Below are 20,178 nucleotides of genomic sequence, written 5' to 3' on the forward strand. Positions count from 1 at the left end.
GGGAGTTACTGTCAGACCAGCCCACTTAATACACGGCGCGTTGCCCACTCAATGCATCGCACGTTTTGACCAGTCGGTCGCCTATTTGGAAAAATACCCATACACTTAACATTATTTTGGATGATTACAAAGAAATTACATCATATATGGTTTTTTAAATAACATTTGGATTCACCAATTTGACTGGATGGACACATGGAATAAAATGATACTGGCTATTGTAACACTCCAAGGTAGGTATAGTTTGCTAGATGAATATGCTTAACTCTGGGCTAGTATCAGAAGGTTATATGTATAACTAACTGCAGAGCCTTAAGGAATGAATGTCAGCAGAGAAAGACCACACAATAAAGAAACTGGAATCAGAGGGTATAATTAGTATGAACCAGTGGCGGCTCCTGAAAAAATGATCAAGGGGGCATATTTTTGATAATGATTAAGGCGACCCATTCAGTAGTTACATTAAGCAAGACAATTGTATCAATTTGTTTTTAGCTAATTAACTAATACAGCAATACCTTTTTGTCCACTAGATGGCAGCACACAACAGAAATATTTCCCCTCTACCTACATAGCTAGAGTAGCTAGTTACAGGTGGAAAGCTATGAAAGAAAGTTGCATCCAGGAGCCTTCATAAGCAAACATGATGTGGCTCCACCTTAAAATATCCCACTTTTTCATTATCCACATGTCTCAAAAGTTGTATGATGTAACATAGCGTAACAGGACACATGATATGTCCAGTAACAACATAAAGAAGGAGGCAACATATAAGTCAAAACCAGCTATATTTATTGACTAATCTTGAAAGTAGTGGCTTACAAAAGCTAAATAAGTCATCACATAGAAAATAACTCAGTGTTAGTGCAAGAAGCGAACATTCACACTGTAAAACCTATGAAAAGTGACAGTGGTATATAGGAATACAGACCGGGTTAGCCACTTCACAGCCTGCTAGCCACGATTTTCTTCCGTTGCAATTCTTGGATGTAGGATCCCGTCCCCTCTTTGTAGAAACCTGTTGAATGGATACATTTGGTCTAGGAAGTCCTAAATGTTTTGTTGTCAATTTATCTTCATTAGTACGCCGACTTTCAAAGAGCGAATCGAGTTGTTGCACTGAATGTTAAAAATGGATTTAACATGAGAGTCAATGAGAGAGATCTAGGGCGATTTCCAGTTTGCCCAAAAAGGGGCGGGGTCATTTGAAGCACAACGTTTGCCTGACTGTTGCCTGAGTGACTGTTGGCTGATTCGACAATGACATTCAGAGGCAGATCAGACGGTCTAGTGGTAGAATCCAACAGAAAAGAAAACTCCTTTTCCCGTAGGCAGTGCGTCGCCCCAATCGCCCTTATGGACAAGCCGCCCATGAACTATATTGTAGAAATGAACAGTACAGAACATACGATGGGGTGTGAACATCAGTGGTATCAGTAGTGTTGCATGCTGGGTGTGTGATTGTGTGTGTGTGGGGGGGGGGGGTGTTGAAGGTGTCTGCGAGCAAGTGATGCAAGTGTAGGCTAGAGTTATTGACATTTAATAACGCCTAAAACAAAGTTAGACTGACGGAAGATATTAGATGAGTAAAGAAGAAAAATGTTCGGAAAATGGGCACCATGAGTGTAAATACAGATCGTGAAGAGTAGTATAATTGTCAGTCAGTAATAATTTAAAGCTATAATCATCAGTCATTTATACGTGTTCTGTCAAAATCAGGACATAGGCAGTGCCGGCAATTTCAGAGTTTAGGGCCGGCTCAAGATAGGGGTGGGCCGGTGTTTTGGACCATCCCAACCCCGTCGGCCCACCGGGGATTCCCCCGGTATCCCCGATGGCCAGTCCGCCCCTGCATGCAAATGACATACTGTTACGACCCCCTGTGCCCTGCGCACCCTGCCTGCAGTCCCTATACTGGCCATATGGAGGGAGCAGGCTGTGGACCTACAACCAGCATGATGAACAGTGATTATCCACACCTGGTGCCAGGATATAAAAGCACTGCTACGTCTGATGGAGTCCCCTTCTCAGCTTCCGCTACTCTCACACACACTTTTGGCAACGCGCCTACTCACCTACATACCCACGACACGCATCCACGCATCTTTGAGAACGCCTAGACTTTTACCTTGGTCAATCTCAGTCGTTAATAAATAGTCTTGCTGTTACAAACTACACCGTTGTCTGTCTCTAGCGTATTTATGTTGCGACCCACGAGCCGGTCGTAACATAAATTGGGGGCTCGTTCGAAATAGATCTTTTTTTTCCCAATTCTGCGTGGAGTACGTGGCTCACTTATTCAGTTTTTTGGTACCGGTATCCTCTACATCCGTATACTCCAGGTAGGAAGCAGTGGCTCAGCTTGATCACCAGATACTTCCATCGAGCACTGGTTTGTTGTTTTGCGTTTTTTCTCTGTTACGTGTTTGGTTCAACTTCTCGTCGTGGAAACAATCCTGGGCGGGTATTGTTAAAACTCTCATCAGGGGTACGTGAGTACGGCTGCACTCATTTGTGAACAGTGCACCCCTAGCTCAGCATGTTTCTGAAGCAACAGGTGTAGGAAAGTATAGCAAATACAGGGCTGGAGTGTACGGACGGACGTTGATACCGTGGTGAGTATGGTAATTTCCCCCGCAATTGTGTGTGTTTTTTTTTTTTGTGAGACGGTTAGTTGAGAAGCTGGGCATTTAATATATGAGCTGTGGCTCGTTAATAGTTGGCTTCAGGTGGTCTGAAGAATTACCGGAATATCGATTAAACTGGTAGAGGAGTTTGTCAGTTAGGTATGGCTGTGGGAGCCTGCGTAGCTTTCAAACAAAGCTCCGTTTAAAAAGCAACAGTTTTGATAAACTGTCTGTTTGCCATTGCTGAAGTGTGATTTAGCCCGGTGTTGGGTTATTGGGGCAAAATCTGTTAAACTAGGGTGTTTACAGTAAGTTCCCTCGATTACGTTCTCCGTTTAAAGCCGTTAATAAATAGTACAGGAGAACCGTTGATATTAAGGAGGTTGACGCTGCTGGTAGCGTTGTATAAGAGACTGGGCCATTGTGGTAAGCCGTTCGTTTTTATATGTGCGGCTAGACAATTGCAGGGATTAAAGTATTCCTGCACCGTGCCGGATTTCCGGCGTGCGGCGTTTGGCTGCGGAAAAAAAAATATTTTATTAATTTTTTTTTTTTTTTAAACACGTCTCGATATCACCATCACTTTCGAGTTTGAGTTCGTCTGCCAATGAAATGAAAGGAGCACAACTCTCCCGCTCTCAAAATAACATTATTAGCCAATCAGAAGTAGATTGGGGCGGGTCTTGGGAAAATGTGCTTCAAACACCGACTTTTCTCTATCGCTCTGCCTAGCGTAGATGCCTGAGTAGAGAGACATCACACCAAAGGAGAGTAGGATGGAAAGTAAGTTCATGAAAGTAAATGGCGCTGGGCATGGATAGAAGAGATGGGAAGGGAAGGACAGTAAGCCTTTTGGTAGCTGGTGTAATGAGTGAAGAGAAGCAGGTGCTTGCTTCTGCATATTGTGCTCGAGAAAGCTAATATATGCAACTAGCTCTCCAACACACAACGTTGTTGTGAGCAACATCCACAGCTGATGTACCGGCATCAATAACTGACCGTGTGTGTGACGTGTGTTTGACTAAACTGTCAATATCCAATCGGCATGCCGCTATTTTAACACACACGGCATAACACCAGAGTTTAAAAGACGTATATCGGAAAAGCTAAAAAAAAACGGCATGTTTTCCTTAAAAGTCGACGAAGCCACCAACAAGTACATGGACAAAGTCCTGTTTTGTATTTATTTCCCAACATTAAAGTTACCAGTTCCTGTAACATTTTAATGTTTTGTTTGTTATTTATTTTATTGATATATTCTCTAACAAAATAATTATGGAAATGTTGCAATATAAAACTACATTATTATCTACAGTTCACTGTTGCACTTTAAGTAAATCGCTGTCCTTTTTCATATCCTCAATGAAATGGTTGCAAATCAAATCTTCTTCCACTGACATACCCTTATAACATGTCACCTTGTGATTGTAGGTCATCTTGTAACCTTTCAAGGACAAAGCTTAGCAGCAAAACTTGATATCAAAAGAAATCGTGAATGCGAATGTGTTAGTACCATATTGTAGTGAGGTGGAGTACTATTGCTGATCTTTCTTGGGATTGCAGTTTCAAGTCTCACCATAATCTGCAATCATTCATTTCTAAATGTTTGTTTGTTTGTTTTTTTGACCCTGCGAATGTGTCCATGCCACGGGACACGACCCCCTCCCACACACACAAAAAAGTTCAGGCTCAGGATTTTTTTTTGCTTTAACCCCTGCAATTGTGACAAGCCATTTTTTTTTTTCTTAAATTGGCTTCTGGCAAGACTGGGGACGCCTAGTTTTCTGACTAGCCTTTGCTCCGCTGCTGGTAAGTAGGAAAAGTCTCCTGCTGTTATCTGAAGGGTGGGTTCCCTTTTCTCTTTTATACTAAAGTTTTTTTGTGTGTGACTAGAGCCTGTTTTTCGTGTGGGAAATAACTGGCAATAGTGAGGTATCACGTACATCTTTGAGGGGTTTAATAGAGACCTGTGTGGAATTGTGTAGGGTCTATTTTTGTGGGATTGCTTAAGTACACTGGGTTTTTGTAGTGCCCTGTTTGCTCTTGGGGGTTAAGGATGTCTTTCAACATGGAGGAGTTTGTTGCTCAGCCCTCTGAGGAAATGTTGAATACATGTACAAAAGAACAGCTAATGCAAATAGCAGAGCATTATGAAATTGAACTGACTAGTCAAATTAAAAAGACAAAGGCTACAGTGTATGAAACCATTAAGAACCTTTTGACTGACAGAGAGGTACTGGCGGCAAAAAGAGAGGATCCAGTTACAGCCTCGGTCTCTATGACACCTAGATCTGATGGTGAACTCAGGCTAAAGGAAATGGAGATTGACAAAGAATTTGCCTTAAGAAAGTTGGAGTTCGAAAACATGGAGCGGCAGAGGCAGTTCGAAAATGATGAGCGGCAAAGGCAGTTCGACCTCCGCCGGTTAGAATTAGAACTTGCAGCCAAAGGAATCCAAATTCCAACCTCTCCTGGTGAACAGTCACCGTCTCATACAGCATCAAGAGACATTAGTAGATACATCAGGATGGTACCACCCTTCTCCGAGAGGGATGTGGATAAATACTTCCCTCATTTTAAGAGGGTGGCTACCTCCCTAAAATGGCCCAAAGAGATCTGGACCTCACTACTCCAGTGTGTGTTGGTAGGCAAGGCTCAAGAAATCTATGCCTCTGTGCCTCTTGAACAGTCCGTGGATTATGAGGTGGTAAAGGCTGCGATTCTGAAGGCGTACGAGTTGGTTCCTGAGGCATATCGGCAGAGGTTTCCGACAGTGCAGAAAGTGGGACCAGCACACCTTCATTGAGTTTGCTCGTGAAAAAGAGCGATTATTTAATCGGTGCTGTACCTCTAAACAAGTAGACTCTCTGGAGTTACTTAGGGAGCTTATCCTCCTTGAGGAGTTTAAGAACTGCGTCCCTGAGGTGATTACAACATACCTCAATGAGCAGAAAGTTAACACACTGGCTGAAGCAGCTGTGCTGGCGGATGAGTTCGCTTTGACACACCGTAACATGCAGCCCACCAGATCAGGTGATGGCTTTAGGAACAGGGCTCCCTACCAGGGTAAACCAAGGCTTGTTGTGGCAGGGCCTTACCCTGCGTCTCCCCCAAGGAGTCCTAGTGGGGCGTCTGGTGGAAACTTTGACATTGTGTGTTTTTATTGCAGAAACCCTGGACACAAAATATCGGACTGTCATGCATACCAGAACGACCAATGTAAGACTGTGGCTTTGGTTGCAGCTTCGCAATGCAGGACTAACTGTGGCTGTGTTGGAAGCGCCTGTTCGCATTAGGGTGGTTCTAGCGAGAAGGCGGACTACTCTCCTTTCATAAGCATAGGGTCAGTGTCTCTGCCAGGCCAAAGTAGTGTGCCTGTGCGCATCCTGAGGGATACAGGGGCTGCACAGTCGGTCCTGTTGGGGGGAGTGCTGCCTCTCTCAGCCAGGACTGCCACAGGAAGTCATGCACTCGTTAGAGGCATTGAAATGGGTTTTAGAAAGTTACCTTTACATCATGTCCAGCTTTCCTCTGGCTTAGTCACCGGCCATGTAGTGGTTGGGGTGTGTGCATCTCTGCCTGTGCCTGGGGTAGAGTTCATCCTGGGAAATGACTTAGCTGGGGGGAGGGTCTGGGAACTCACTAAGGTGGCACCGCCACCCGTTATGGTAAGCGTTCCACCGGCATCTGACACGCTTAATGGGTGCGCAACAAATTTCCCTCCTATTTTTCCCATTTCTGCTGTTCCTACAGCTAAACAGATACAGGAAGCTGAGGAACAGGAGCGGTTAAGTTGTCGTTCTGAGGTGATCAGTAAAACTGTTGAAGGTGTAGGAATGTTAGTAGTAAATGAGTAGGTTTAATATGGGTTTATCTAATTCAGTATAAAACAAAGGGGTTAGGAGTATTATTTGAATGGGAAGACGGGGCTGCTTTGTCTTATGATAAATAAAGGCTGGGTCTTCGAGGTACTATGATAGGTTTTCTGATTGGTGGAGTCAACGGGGAGGTCATAGGTTTCATTGGTTGAGCAGTCAGCTAATGGAGGCATTAGGGGGAGTGTTAGTGTTAGGTTTAAATGCCTAAGAGGGAGATATTTTGGTCAGAGCGTCTTCGAATTCATTCTCATATTGTTGTTTAGCATCTTCAATAAACCTTACTGAAATACTCTACAATCGGCTGTCTCCACTTCGACATTTTCTGGTACCTCGCGGTAATTGTGATCGGACACCACATAATTGGTGACCGTCGACGTGATTGCAGAAAGACGGGAGACCACCAAGTTCAGAGCTGACCTCAACTAATCCAAGGCCGCACTTTAAATTTAAGGTAAGCAAATTTCGCTTGAATTAGTGGATTTTGGTTGAGTCAGAGCTGAACTGTGGTGTGTTAGTCTTTGCAAAAACGAAGCGCCCCGTCGTCGTGGCCAGTAGATGAGAGTGTTGTAGTAAGGTGTAGTCTGTATGGTTCGCTACCATTTTTAGGATAACATAAGGTATAGACGGATAAGAAGGAAAAGTGCACGGCTCAAGGTGAGCTTGATATATCTCTCGGTAGAGATAGTTGTATCGGTATACAACTTAAAACACGCGTTTTGGTTTTTAAGCGTGACAATCGGGTGATTGTAAAGTGATTCTCTCGGTAGAGATCGTTGTATCGGTATACAACTTAAAACACGCGTTTTGGTTTTAAGCGTGACAATCGGGTGATTGTAAAGTGATTCTGGAAAAGACAAAGTGTGGGAGACCTGTGTGAAAGCCACTGTAGACATTACAATAAAGTTCTCATTAATATCAGTGGTTAAATAAGGAGCATATAGGATAAATGCTCCAGTCGTGTGAAAGTGTGGATGAATTTGTGAAGTTTTTGAACTGCAGTTAAGTTGAGCAAACGAAACGATACTGTACGTGACGCCGTTAAACTTTTCTGGTCATTATATATTAATATCACATTGTCTTATGTTGCAGTTAACTTAATAAGCTTACTGTGGGTGAATCAGGAGTCAAGTTTCGTTAATTTGTTATTAGATTATATGAACACATATGAACGCTTCGTATTTTGCGGTTGATTTCAGGTAGAAATATTTTGGAATTTCTCGATGAAGTGATATCGTAGAAACGTAGTTAAATCTATTGGAAACATAGTACTCAAACCAGTTTAATTCGTTTTTGTTGAATAGGTTGATAGTGTACTGCTTATCTTAAAACGAATGCGACTGAACATTGTGGTATTAGTGCAAGGAACATTGTTTTGTTGTTGTGCTGTAATTTATAATACAGAGATACTGGTTTTGGTGACACGCATTGAAATAGGCCTTGATCTAAAACCTATGAATCTGTTTAGCTGAGTGGGCTATAATTGTACTGAGTGAATTGGTTCCATTGTTCAAACACGTGGTTTAAGTAAAACTTAAAGGATTCGTTTTGTATTTGTGGCTAAAGGTTTGAATTAAGTGGTAATACTGTGGGTAATTGTAGTAGGTTAAAAGGATTTGGTAACTATATATAATTATAAACGAAAAGTGAGTTTAAGGTTGTATTTTGAGATCATTTCAACAGAGGCAGCTGTAATTGCATTGTTGTGCTGTACACGTGGCTGTGTTGTGGAATTGTCTTTGTTTCAGGAAACCACGTGGGACGTGACTTCAAGGATTCTCCTCCTGTAAGTCCCTGCTTTGAAGGGAGGTAATCTTGCTTTTCAGGTTGTGATTTAGTAATTTTAGTAATTTTGTAAGTTTAAGATGGATTTGATTAGAGGGGAATCAGTTACGCCTGTAGAGGCCATTATTAGATGGTATGCGTTAGATTCACAGATGGTGATGCAACAAATGATCAAATGGTCTAAATGGACAAAGGATCATAGTGTTTCGTGGCCGAAACAGGGGTCATGTGACCCTAAGCTTTTAACTCAGATGGAAGGGAAAATTCTAGACTACAAAGTACAAGATAAGAGTGCTAAGAGGGAGATCAAAAGACAACAGGATTTAAAAGTTCTGCATGCATTCATGAAACTGGCTAAACAGAGAGCAAGCAATCAGGGCCTTGATGTGAGACGGGGTGTGAATAAGACCGAGAAAGAAGGTGATGTTAAGGGGGGGTCGGTTCCTCCTCCACCTTATGTTACAGACAATGAGATAGGGGGGAGAGGAATCCCGTTGTATCCACAGCTTCCTGCGGTGGGCCAGTTCCCTGTGGTGACATTTGAGGGAGGATTCATTGGAAAAGCGGACATTCCAGATGAGACGGTGAGATGGCAGAAGTTGGAGGAAATAGCGAAGAGGTTAATTAACATTGAAATAGGATTAGGAGAAATGTCTGTGGGGACAGCTGTTTTAGAACAAAGGCCCTTGGAGTCTCTGTCTGACTCAGAACAACAGGACTCTAGGAATGTTAATTTGGAAGCAAGGCCCCCTTTGTCTTTTGTTGGTCCCCTATCAGGGGGTACTGTTGATCAAGGAAAGGGTGTTGAAGTTGTAAGCAGGCCCCCTGCATCTTCTCGTGGTTCCCTCATGAAAAAGGCTTGTGATGGTAGTGATAAGAGGGGTAATGAAGAAGGGTCATCTGTGTCTCCTGCTGGGTCTTATACAAAGAGCACGAGAGATAACAGTGGTGGAATGACTGAACCAGGTGTGAGAGCGGCTTCATGGGAAGCATTCTCAGAACAAAGAGACAGAGATTGGAAAGAATTAGGTGGGGCTCATGCTTGTTTTGCAAGTAAGGATCAAGAACAATTGAACAGAAGGTTGAATTTTGATGAGGAAAGGACAAAAGAAATACAGAGATTAATGGGAGGTGTTGATATGGATTTGGAAAAAGACTTAGGAGGAGGTATAGAGGAGACACAGAGAGAGAGAAGGAGGAGAGCTAGACCGGACTTCAATGATAGAATGGCTGAGGAAGACACCTTTTGGCGCAGAAGGGAAGAGAATTATAATCATATGAATCTGCTGGTGTTGGAGGCGGTAGCAGGCCGTCTGAATGCTCAGGCTCTTTTCAAACTGTATGATGACTTAGCATTAGAATCAGACATGAGTGCTAAGAAGTTAAGGACAGAGGGTAACCAGATGGGAAGTAAATTGTGCCAGACAGTCGAAAGGCGGTTACGACATATAAAGAGTTTGAGCAATGAGGTGAAGGGTTGTCTGGCCAAAGATGAGGAGGACTTGAGTAAAAGACGTGGGGTGCCACAACTCTCACAGATGGTGCAATTCACAGTGGATTCTGGGGTGTTAAATGGAAGGATCGGTAGAGATCGGGAAGAAGTTGAGAATGAGGAAGAAGAGGAGGATGGCTTAGCACAGGCAAAAAGCATGGCCCCAGTAAGGTCAAAGGACTGGGGGTGGAGGTCTTCACAGAAGCCATTTAAAAGAAGGGTTACACAGAGAGAGGAACAGGAAGAGAGTGTGACAAGGTGCAGAGAGGGCAGTGACTCTGAGGACTGGGATGATTTGGTGATTAGAGAACAATGCCCAGTCACTGTTTTTTCTAAGAAGGAGGTTTTGAAGGAAGTAGGGAGAGAGAATAAGGAGATGAGGAGAATGAAGGAAAAAATCAAGCAGTTGGAACATGTGTTGATAAGGAATGAGGAGAGAGAAAGAGAGAGAGAAGGGATACAGGCACCAGTCACAGAGGTAGAGGTGATGATGCCTCTACTCCATAAAGGCAATGTAACGCATTACCAACCGTGGGGTCATACGGACTTAGACGGATTGATATCCAGGCTTCCTATTCTGCAAGAAGGAGCTGGAGTTTGGATAGGGAAACTGGAATCAGAGATGGAAGGAAAGAGGTTAGTTGTTGGGGATGTAAAATCATTGTTGAGTCGTATTCTTACTAAGGAGACCACCACTGCCATTCTTAACAAAGTGCACTTGGAGGGCTAATGGGTAATTCACTGGCAGATGAATTGCATTTGATACTTATAGGAATCAGGTGTGGAGGTGCTTACGAGACACATACCCGAATGCCTTCTCTTTGGCAAGTATGTCGGTAGATAAGATCAAAGCAGACGAGAATCCTGCTGTGTTTGTTGAGAGGGTGGAAGCAGACTGGCGAATGAGAATGGAACAGACCCAGAGAGTAATTTAATGGTTAGACATATGATGAGGAAGGCCATAATAGAAGCCCTTCCATTGTCAGCCAGAAATAGATTAGAGGATGAGCACCGAATTGGGTCTATGACGAAAACAGAGTTTAGAGATATTGTCACTCATTTTGTAAATGTGCAGAGGAAGACAGACTTAAGTTTGGAAAAACAGGACATGGAACGGCAGAGAAAGGTGGTCAGAATCAATTAGACACTGACAAGGGCTTAAAAAAGGGTGCATTCAGGCCCCTCAGCTTGGTGAACATGCCCAATCACCAAGCAGGATGTGAGACAAAGCAATATGCAAAATTCAGGGTCTGAGCCATTGGCGTTCCAGCAGCCAACACCTTTTCAGCAAACACAAGGCCCCCATCCCCCACAACAAAATGGGTAGACAACCGTATTGGAATCAGCCGGCTCACCGTAATTCACAGCCTCAGTGGGGATCATGCAGGGTAGGCAACAGAGGGGGTGGAGCAGGCAGAGGAAGAGGCCGAGGTATGGCAAAGCCGAAATATGAATTTCAGAGATGGGTCATTGGAGTGCTGGTTATGTGGCCAGGCGGGGCACATAAGCAGAGATTGCCAGCAGAGGGTTGTAAGTGGACAGGTAGAATGCAACCTCAGATGGGAGAGCAGGTTGGGCTTGTTTCTCTCCCGTTTAGAGGACCAACATTATTGAAGATGCCTAGAGAAATCCGGAGGGGGGATAATCAGCTTGTTGTGTTGTCAAAACAGGCTGATAAGGAACCGGTTAATGGAAGTTCAGATTGAGGGTCAAACTGTTAAATTAATGATAGACACGGGGGCAACTTTTACGTGTATATGTACAGCAGACGCCCGACATCCTCCCCCTGTCTAGCACAGGTAAGGTGGCAAAGACCGTCGGATTCTCAGGACAAATTCAGATTATTCCCTTTTTCAGACCCAGTATTGATTCAGATGGATGGAAGAGAAATAAGAATGCCGGTGTTAATTTCAGATCACACTCCCATTAATTTATTAGGACGTGATGCGTTATGTCGTATGGGAGTTCAGATTGAGTGTACTCCGGCAGGCTTGTCTTTGTTCAACCAATCATCACACAGTATAATGGCTCCACAAACACTCATCACATCCCAGTTTAGGCAGATTTACTGGTTAGGTCTGTTTGGATTGGAGTGGGAGGATAAGATCTGGGGTGAGTGGGGTCCTCTGATAAACAGGTGGCATGCAGGCCTCAGAAAGCCTAGGTGTCCAACTCATTGCACTATCATGGTGGAAGATGTTACAGGAATAGAAGGAAATGGAGTAAGTGATAAGATGTGGAGAGAGGCATTGAATGGAAGAACTCAGGTCGAGCTACAGGCCAGGGGCATAATTGTGGGACCTGAAGGGGTGGCAGTACCAATTAGGATGGATTCACCATTGCATATTGTGGCACGTGATTTGGGAGGCATAATACCACACATCACACTTAAAGTGGGATTAGGTTTCAGAACAAGAGATGTGGGTAGGATGATGGAGAGAGCCAGTGTCAGCAAGTGGCTGCCTGCGAAGGAATTAGGAAAAGGTGATGTGGAGTTGTCACAGGATGGCACTTTGATGCGAATCAAACACTCATCTCGCTTAACGGGGGAGCCTCAAGTAGTCACAGTTAGTGATGGTGAATGCCAAGAGGAGGAGTACACTGCGGATTGTCCTTATGGGAATCCATATTGTTTGTATGGCAGGTATGAAGGTATTGGGTACAAGTGTTGGAATGTTGATTTACACAGGCCTCTGAATGACACCGAGAGACTGATGTATAAGGAAGGTGAGAAGACAAGTGAGGGGGTGAGAAAGTGGAAAATGATGATTTTACAAGAAGGGACAGAGGTTCACAAGAATGGTGTTTTGAAAGCTGTGCCAGACCAGGTGTGGGCCACAGGAGACTTTGATATAGGGCTGGTGAAGTCGGTGAGTCCCTTGGAGTTTAGAATCAAACCGGGGGCTAAGCTGCCATTTCAGAAGCAATACCCCATTTCTCCGGAAGCAGCAGCTGGTGTCCAGGGCACGATAGAAGGGTTACTGCAAGCTGGTGTTTTGGAGAAGGTGCCGTTTGCTAGGTGTAACACACCCATTTATCCCGTTCTAAAGGCAGACAGGGTTAGATGGAGAATGGTGCAGGATTTGCGTTGTGTTAATGCAGTTGTGGAAGACTGGCCGGCAGATGTGCCTAATCCACACACTCTGTTAACAAATATACCATCAGACGCAACCGTGTTTAGTGTAATTGATGCTACCCAGGCTTTCTTCTCTATTCCTTTGGCAGAAAAGAGCAGGGAGCTATTTGCATTTCAATATATGGGTCAAACATACAGATACACCAGGATGCCACAGGGATTTAAGCATAGTCCGCATGTGTTCAACCAAGCCATTCGCAATGATTTGAAACACCTGGTGTGCAGGAGTACAATCCTGCAGTATGTAGATGATTTATTGATATGTGGACCAGATGTACACACATGTGAACAAGATACCATTGCAGTGTTACAAGCACTGGCGGAAGGGGGTCATAAGGTGTCCCGTAAAAAGTTGCAGTTTGCCGAATCTCAGGTTACGTATCTTGGTAGACTGATTTCTCAGGGAGAGAAGGGTATAGCACCTGACCACATCCAGGCTTTGATTGCAGCTCCTAAACCTCAGACAGTTAGACATATGATGTCTTTTATAGGACTCATAGGTTTTAGCAGTGAATGGATTGAGTGTCATGAGCAGAAGATTGCTCCACTCCGTGCTTTGATTGCGAAAGCTGGATCTGAGAAATTGACAAACCGGTTGGCATGGACCATAGATGGGGAAGAAGCATTTAACCTCATTAAGTGTGAATTACAGCGCGCCCCAGCTTTGGTCTTGCCAGATTACACAAAACCTTTTGCTCTATATGTTTCAGTGAAAAAGGAAACAGGACGTGACGCGTACATGACGGGGATATTAATGCAGGCACAATGTCAAGGGAAGACAAAGCAAATCATTGCATACTACTGTTCCAAGTTGGATTCAGTGGCCCAGGGATACCCACCCTGTTATCAGGGGTTGGAGGCTGTATACATGGCATACGTTAAGGCTTCAGGTATAACTATGGGGTGGCCGGTGAATATTTATACTAGTCATGCTATTTCTCAGTTGATGGACAAAGGGAGGTTTTGTCTCACTGCACAGCGGCAGCTGAAGTACTATGATTTAACATTTTGCCCAGACGTGACAGTTAAAAGTTGTGACTCTGTGAACAATCCTGCGGATCGAGTTCCATTGGAATATGATGGAAGTCCACATGATTGTGTTGCGGACTCAGTTGCTTTTTCAAAACTGAGACCTGATTTGGAGAGTGAGCCTTTGAAAAATGGGAAGTGGTTTACTTTGTAGATGGGTCCAGTCACAACTATGATAACAAAACGCATGCTGGGTTCAGTGTAGTACAGATGGCAGAAATCAGGGGAATTCAATACAGTAATGTGTATCCCTTGTGAGCAGCCATGTTCATCTCAGCTGGCTGAACTTAAGGCATTGACTGAGGCTTGTAGTCTGGCGGAAGGGATGGAAGCCACCATTCATACCGACAGTGCCGTATAGCCATAATGTGTGTCATGTGTACGGGGCTCAGTGGAAACAACGAGGGTTTAGAGGTCAGATGGGTCTCCAATCCAACATCAGGAACAAATTCAATTACTGTTGGCAGCTATGATGCGCCCTAAGCGCCTGGCTATTTGTAAATGTAGAGCTCATAAAAAGGGTACTGATTATGTCACATTAGGTAATGCCAAAGCTGATGAGGTGGCAAAGACAGCAGCTTTACAATCACGGGTGGTGGATTGCCCCCAGAGGAACGGGGCACCACACAGCATTCTATTAGCTAAGGGGAAAAGTCATGGGAAGTCAGTACAGTGTCCGTCTGCTTGTCCTTACAGTGATTCATCTACAGTTGGTTATAAGTGGTGCAGTTTATTTTATACACCAGGACATTTCCATCATCGTGAACCTCTCTGTTGTGCTATGTGCCAAAGGGGGGAGTGTGCTTTGTGTTTTGATAAACCATGTGAACAATGGCAGCCCGATCACTCAGGGACCAGTAATTAATATACAGCCACACTTACGGTCTTGCGGACATTATTAACATGCAGGAGAAGCTACTCCGTGGGAAGAAAGATAAGTGGGTGGCAAGAGGGGCACATCGCGGCGTGATAAAGTGTGGAGAAGTCATTGCGGCCGCATGATCGCTCGCTCACGTGTTATTGGCTTCTGTTAATAACTGATGCACATGATTTGGATATTGTGCAAGGGGGGAAGTAAGGAGGAAGATTTTGGATGAGGGATTTTGGTCGCCGTACATGCAGGAGATTATAGATAATAAATTAGCACAGTGTTATGTGTGTAATACCTATAATGTCAGGCAGGGGATAGCAGCTAAACCTCTGGGGCACTTTCCAATGCCGGAAGGTCCATTCAAACATCTTGTGATTGATTATATTGACATGGGAAAGACCCATTAGAAAGCACAGATATGTGTTGGTGGTGGTGGACAGGTTTTCGCGGTTGGGTAGAGGCGTGCCCGAGTCCGGGACCGGATTCTGAGACTGTGATAAAAATTTTCAACACGTGAAATCCTGCCCAGGTTGGTATTGCCAGAAGTAGTGTCCAGTGATAATGGGAAGACATTCGTGGAAAAGACATGGGCCAAGATAATGCAGGCACTGGGGGATAAAGAGAAGGTTGGGATGCATCTGTCATCCCCAGAGCCAGGGCATGGTCGAGCGGGCAAACGGTGTTCTGAAGGGTAAGATTGCAAAAATATGCGCATCATCTAACCTTAATTGGCTGGATGCGCTGCCAATTGCATTGATGCATATGAGGTCACAGAAAAACCGCACCACACATCTTACACCTCATGAGATGCTTACGGGACAGGTCATGCCGACCCCCCGTATTAGAGGTGATGACAAGGGCCCACCATTGGAACACCTTCAAAGAGAAATTCGGTGTTATGTACAACAGTTGTCTTTGATTCATAAGACTATTTATGCCCAGGCAAAAGAACGGGAACCAGTAAGCAATCCACAGGTGGATACGGCGGGATTGGTTCAGCCTGGAGACTGGGTGTACGTGAAGGTGTTCAGACGGAAGAGCGTCCATCCACGACGGGAAGGGCCTTACAGGGTGACACACGTTACCCCGACGGCGGTAAGAGTGCAAGGGTCAAGTGTCTGGTATCACCTCAATTTCTGTTGCAGAGCATTAAAGCCAGGCGATGACAAGGAAGCTCAGCTCAGCAACGAGAGACAGGATGGAGGACATGCTCTTGGAGCAGCTAGACCTGAGCAAGGGACCGGTGGAGGTCCTGGAACAGACCGGGCCGGGATTGGCCTCACAAAGGAGGGTGAGGGTCCGGATTGTTCTGGACCGGGAAAACCGGCCGGAGAGATGGAGGAACGCGGTCGTGACAATGGTGGCAAGTATAGTGGTGGTGGTTTGTCTGGGGTTGATTTATGTTTCAGCACCGCGGAGCAGGGAGCCCTGGAAGGAGGAGATGTCTTACAATCAGGAGACCGGATCCATACATCAGACGTCCCGAGTCCCCGACACCCATGGCAGGAGGGCCGCCTCCTCGACCCAAGCACCCTCCACAATCAACCCGGAGCAAGCGAGAGAGTACCAGTATGACCCCTTACCCCTATTTCACGGTCCTATTTCACCATCCCAGTGAATGGAAGTAGGTTCCCAACAGGTGTCCTCAGTGGGGAAGTCCAGGGGGACAGGAGTATGGATGGGAAAGGAGAAGGGAGAAGGGTGAAGCGTCAACTGGTTGATAGGGATGGAGAGGAGGAGGCGGAACAGACGGTGGCCAAAGGGAAAAACATGTGGTATAGGTGGGCTTTGTATACTGCCAGGACGGTAAGACGGGGAAGAGCTGCTACGTTTGTTCTATGACACAGGAGGAGAGGGTAGTGATTCCAGTGCCTTGGAGGTCGGAGGACTGTCCTGAGCATTATTGGGATCACAAGGAGATTGAACTAAAGCCATACTGTCCCGTTTGAATGTATGATTTACCTTGGAAGTGCAACACACCGAGAGAGGGTTAAACCATGGGGAAAAGTGCAACGTAAACTTATAGATGTATGCAGTATAGATTCACATACGTGGCCTAGTACGGATGAGGGGAAGATTATGGATTACACTGTTGGATCGGAATTTCTGTTTGAGTGTTTTGACAGGACGGACTCAGCGGACGCGGCTTCTGAGAACCTAGGTGTGTTCGAGGGGACCTGCAACAGGACGTGGGCCTTGAGGATGGTTGGTCCGTTCTACCCGAAGCTGGGAAAACCATTTTATAAGCAGCAATGGGAATTAAGAGGACTAGCACCATTGCTGTGTAATGTTAGTTCGCAAAATTGTAGCACCAGGGATAAATACATAGATTCATGTAGGCAGGCTCCATTTGGGAGAGTGTTTGCAGAGTCCATTCAGAATGTTCCATTAGCGGATATATGGTGGGCCTGTGGGAGAGAATGGGGCGTGAGGAATACGTTACCCGAACATTGGAGGGGTAGGTGTGCAAGGGTGACTATGATGCAGCGAACTGTCATTATGGATGGGGAAATTACCGGGGTGAACAGTGTTGAGGGTAGTGGGTTCCCAGGGAGTTCCTCTAGGAGAAAGAGATCAGCGGGAGACGGAAGAGAGACAGGGGTGAAGGATTATGAGTATGGTGGATATTTAGATGCCATCGGACAGCCTAGAGGAATTCCAGAAAGGTATAAGGCACGTAATGAGATTTGGACAGGGTTAGAATCTATGATTCCGTATGTAACTGTTAACAAGAATGCGGATTGGATTAATTATATTTACTATAACCAGCAAAGGTTTATTAATCACACTACAGATGCCCTTAGGGCACTGGGGGAGCAGTTAGATGCTACCTCCAGGATGGCATTACAGAATAGAATGGCACTGGATTGGATATTGGCCAAGGAGGGTGGAGTGTGTGCCAAATTCGGAAGCTATTGTTGTACCTTTATCCCTAATAATACATCTCCGGAGGGGGATTTTACAAGGGCAATGAACAAGCTGAAGTACCTCCGGAATGAACTTGCAAGCAATGCTGGGCAGAATGGGGGTGATTCTGCGCTTACAGGTTAGCTTCAGAGTATCTTTGGATTGCAGTGGGGAGCGTGGTTAACTACAGTGGCCATAATAATAGGGGTTACATTATTAGTGTTCTGCTTGGTTGTGTGTTGTGTGCTTCCTTGTTGTAAGTCTCTTGCAGTTCGGGCAGTGACGTCGCAGCTACCTCAAGTGTCTTTGGTGGTGGATGGAGAGGGGGCAGCGGAAGGTCTGATTACGGAATACGAAAGGGAGGTTGCCATGGAGATGCCGCAACTATTGGAGCCAGGATCTACAGATGGAATATCGATGGGAATGAGCGAGGATGACGAGACCGGGGGCGAACCAGGCCCCCTCATGGATACGTGGGATCTGGACGACCGGATCACAGGCGTCTAGGAACCACAACGGATATGCCGGAGTCAAGTGCTGGTAACCTCTGACTTTTTGGGCAGACTCGTGGATGAGTTGAAGATCACATCGGTGGGAATGATGGGGAGATGTTTTCTATGGAACTTTCTACACAATGATACAGTTGGACTCTGGTGTTCAGAGGGGCAGGGTTGCTACTCGCAGCCTGCGGAATGCAGGTGTCGCTGTACTGGACAGGGCAATGGGTTCAGTTTTCACCTTAAAATAAGAAGGTTTTTGCTCCCATCTGTGAGATAAAGGGCGTTGCACCTCAGGATTCAGGAACACCAGAACATGGACACAAAAATGGTTACATTCAATGATAATAAAGGATATGGAAACTGTATCAAATGTACAAAATTGTAAATATTACTGTGTGCTCATCTAGGACCACCCTAGTGAGACTGTTTTGTGTGATATGGGGGTAGTAATATTTGGGTTAGATGGAATGTATGAATTGTTTAACACAATGGTAACTAGTTTTGATGTACAGGATGTCAAATGTTTGCTTTATCACGTAGTAAATTGATAGTGTGTGCATGATAGTTATGGGGACATTGGTTAGTGTGTCTGATCAGACACAAAGGGGGGAATTATGTAGGAATGTTAGTAGTAAATGAGTAGGTTTAATATGGGTTTATCTAATTCAGTATAAAACAAAGGGGTTAGGAGTATTATTTGAATGGGAAGACGGGGCTGCTTTGTCTTATGATAAATAAAGGCTGGGTCTTCGAGGTACTATGATAGGTTTCTGATTGGTGGAGTCAACGGGGAGGTCATAGGTTTCATTGGTTGAGCAGTCAGCTAATGGAGGCATTAGGGGGAGTGTTAGTGTTAGGTTTAAATGCCTAAGCGGGAGATATTTTGGTCAGAGCGTCTTCGAATTCATTCTCATATTGTTGTTTAGCATCTTCAATAAACCTTACTGAAATACTCTACAATCGGCTGTCTCCACTTCGACATTTTCTGGTACCTCGCGGTAATTGTGATCGGACACCACAAAGGTAAGAGGGTTGCTTCTCCAGTCAACAGCCAGACTGGCACAAGAGGGAAATATAACCGTGTCAATGGCCGTTCAGTTGTGGGGACTGAATCTGGCCCAGTGGAGTTGATCCACACCGGACCTGGGAATGGTCATAGTGTCTCTGACTATAGGGAGTCAGACACTGATTATAGCACTAAGCAGCCTCCTGCTAATGTGCTGGGCTATATCGGTGGCTCTAGGCACCTCTATCAAACCCGTGCCGCTGCGAAAAAGGCGCTAGCGAAATCAACGTGTAAGATGCAGCGCTCTTTCGGTCGCAACGGTGTTTTGAGAAAGGGGATCGGGTCCTAGCCTTGTTGCCCTTCAGTCCTTTTCGACCTAATTTAGCTGATCCCTACACTATGGGGAAGTGTTGTTTGGATCACGACTGTTGTAATTAGCACGCCACACTGTAAAAAAGAGGGGTGCGGCTTGAATAAAATGGTTCTGTGACCTGTTCTCCTCTTGTCTCTTCAGTTTTTCAAGGACCCAGGATGGTGGGGCCCGGAGATGGGACGGGGTCACGGGGCTCTTTTTTTTTTCAGGTTTCCTGGGAGGAACCTTCTTGGGGAGGGAGGTGTTACGACCCCCTGTGCCCTGCGCACCCTGCCTGCAGTCCCTATACTGGCCATATGGAGGGAGCAGGCTGTGGACCTACAACCAGCATGATGAGCAGTGATTATCCACACCTGGTGCCAGGATATAAAAGCACTGCTACGTCTGATGGGAGTCCCCTTCTCAGCTTCCGCTACTCTCACACACACTTTTGGCAACGCGCCTACTCACCTACATACCCACGACACGCATCCACGCATCTTTGAGAACGCCTAGACTTTTACCTTGGTCAATCTCAGTCGTTAATAAATAGTCTTGCTGTTACAAACTACACCGTCTCTACCGTATTTATGTTGCG

General features: G+C 45.2%; 1 protein-coding gene across 1 annotated transcript; it reads left to right on the forward strand.

The window, feature by feature from the left end:
* The first annotated feature begins 5,928 nt into the window (after positions 1–5,928).
* On the forward strand, positions 5,929–20,112 carry LOC116221416. The gene is made up of 2 exons (XM_031571386.2): positions 5,929–6,455; positions 19,246–20,112. The coding sequence occupies exons 1-2, from the start codon at positions 6,116–6,118 to the stop codon at positions 19,575–19,577; spliced, it is 672 nt and encodes a 223-aa protein (XP_031427246.1). The 5' UTR covers positions 5,929–6,115; the 3' UTR covers positions 19,578–20,112.
* The last annotated feature ends 66 nt before the right edge of the window (positions 20,113–20,178 follow it).

This window comes from Clupea harengus, chromosome 8 (assembly GCF_900700415.2).
Source record: "Clupea harengus chromosome 8, Ch_v2.0.2, whole genome shotgun sequence".
Classification (NCBI taxonomy): Eukaryota; Metazoa; Chordata; class Actinopteri; order Clupeiformes; family Clupeidae; genus Clupea; species Clupea harengus.

What these genes read in the sequence shown, in the direction of transcription:
- LOC116221416 (XM_031571386.2), top strand. Translation starts at nt 6,116, where the DNA reads ATGGGTTTTAGAAAGTTACCTTTACATCATGTCCAGCTTTCCTCTGGC. An exon ending in GATCAGTAAAACTGTTGAAG is followed by an intron (nt 6,456 to 19,245) that starts GTGTAGGAATGT and finishes GACACCACAAAG; the next exon opens with GTAAGAGGGTTGCTTCTCCA.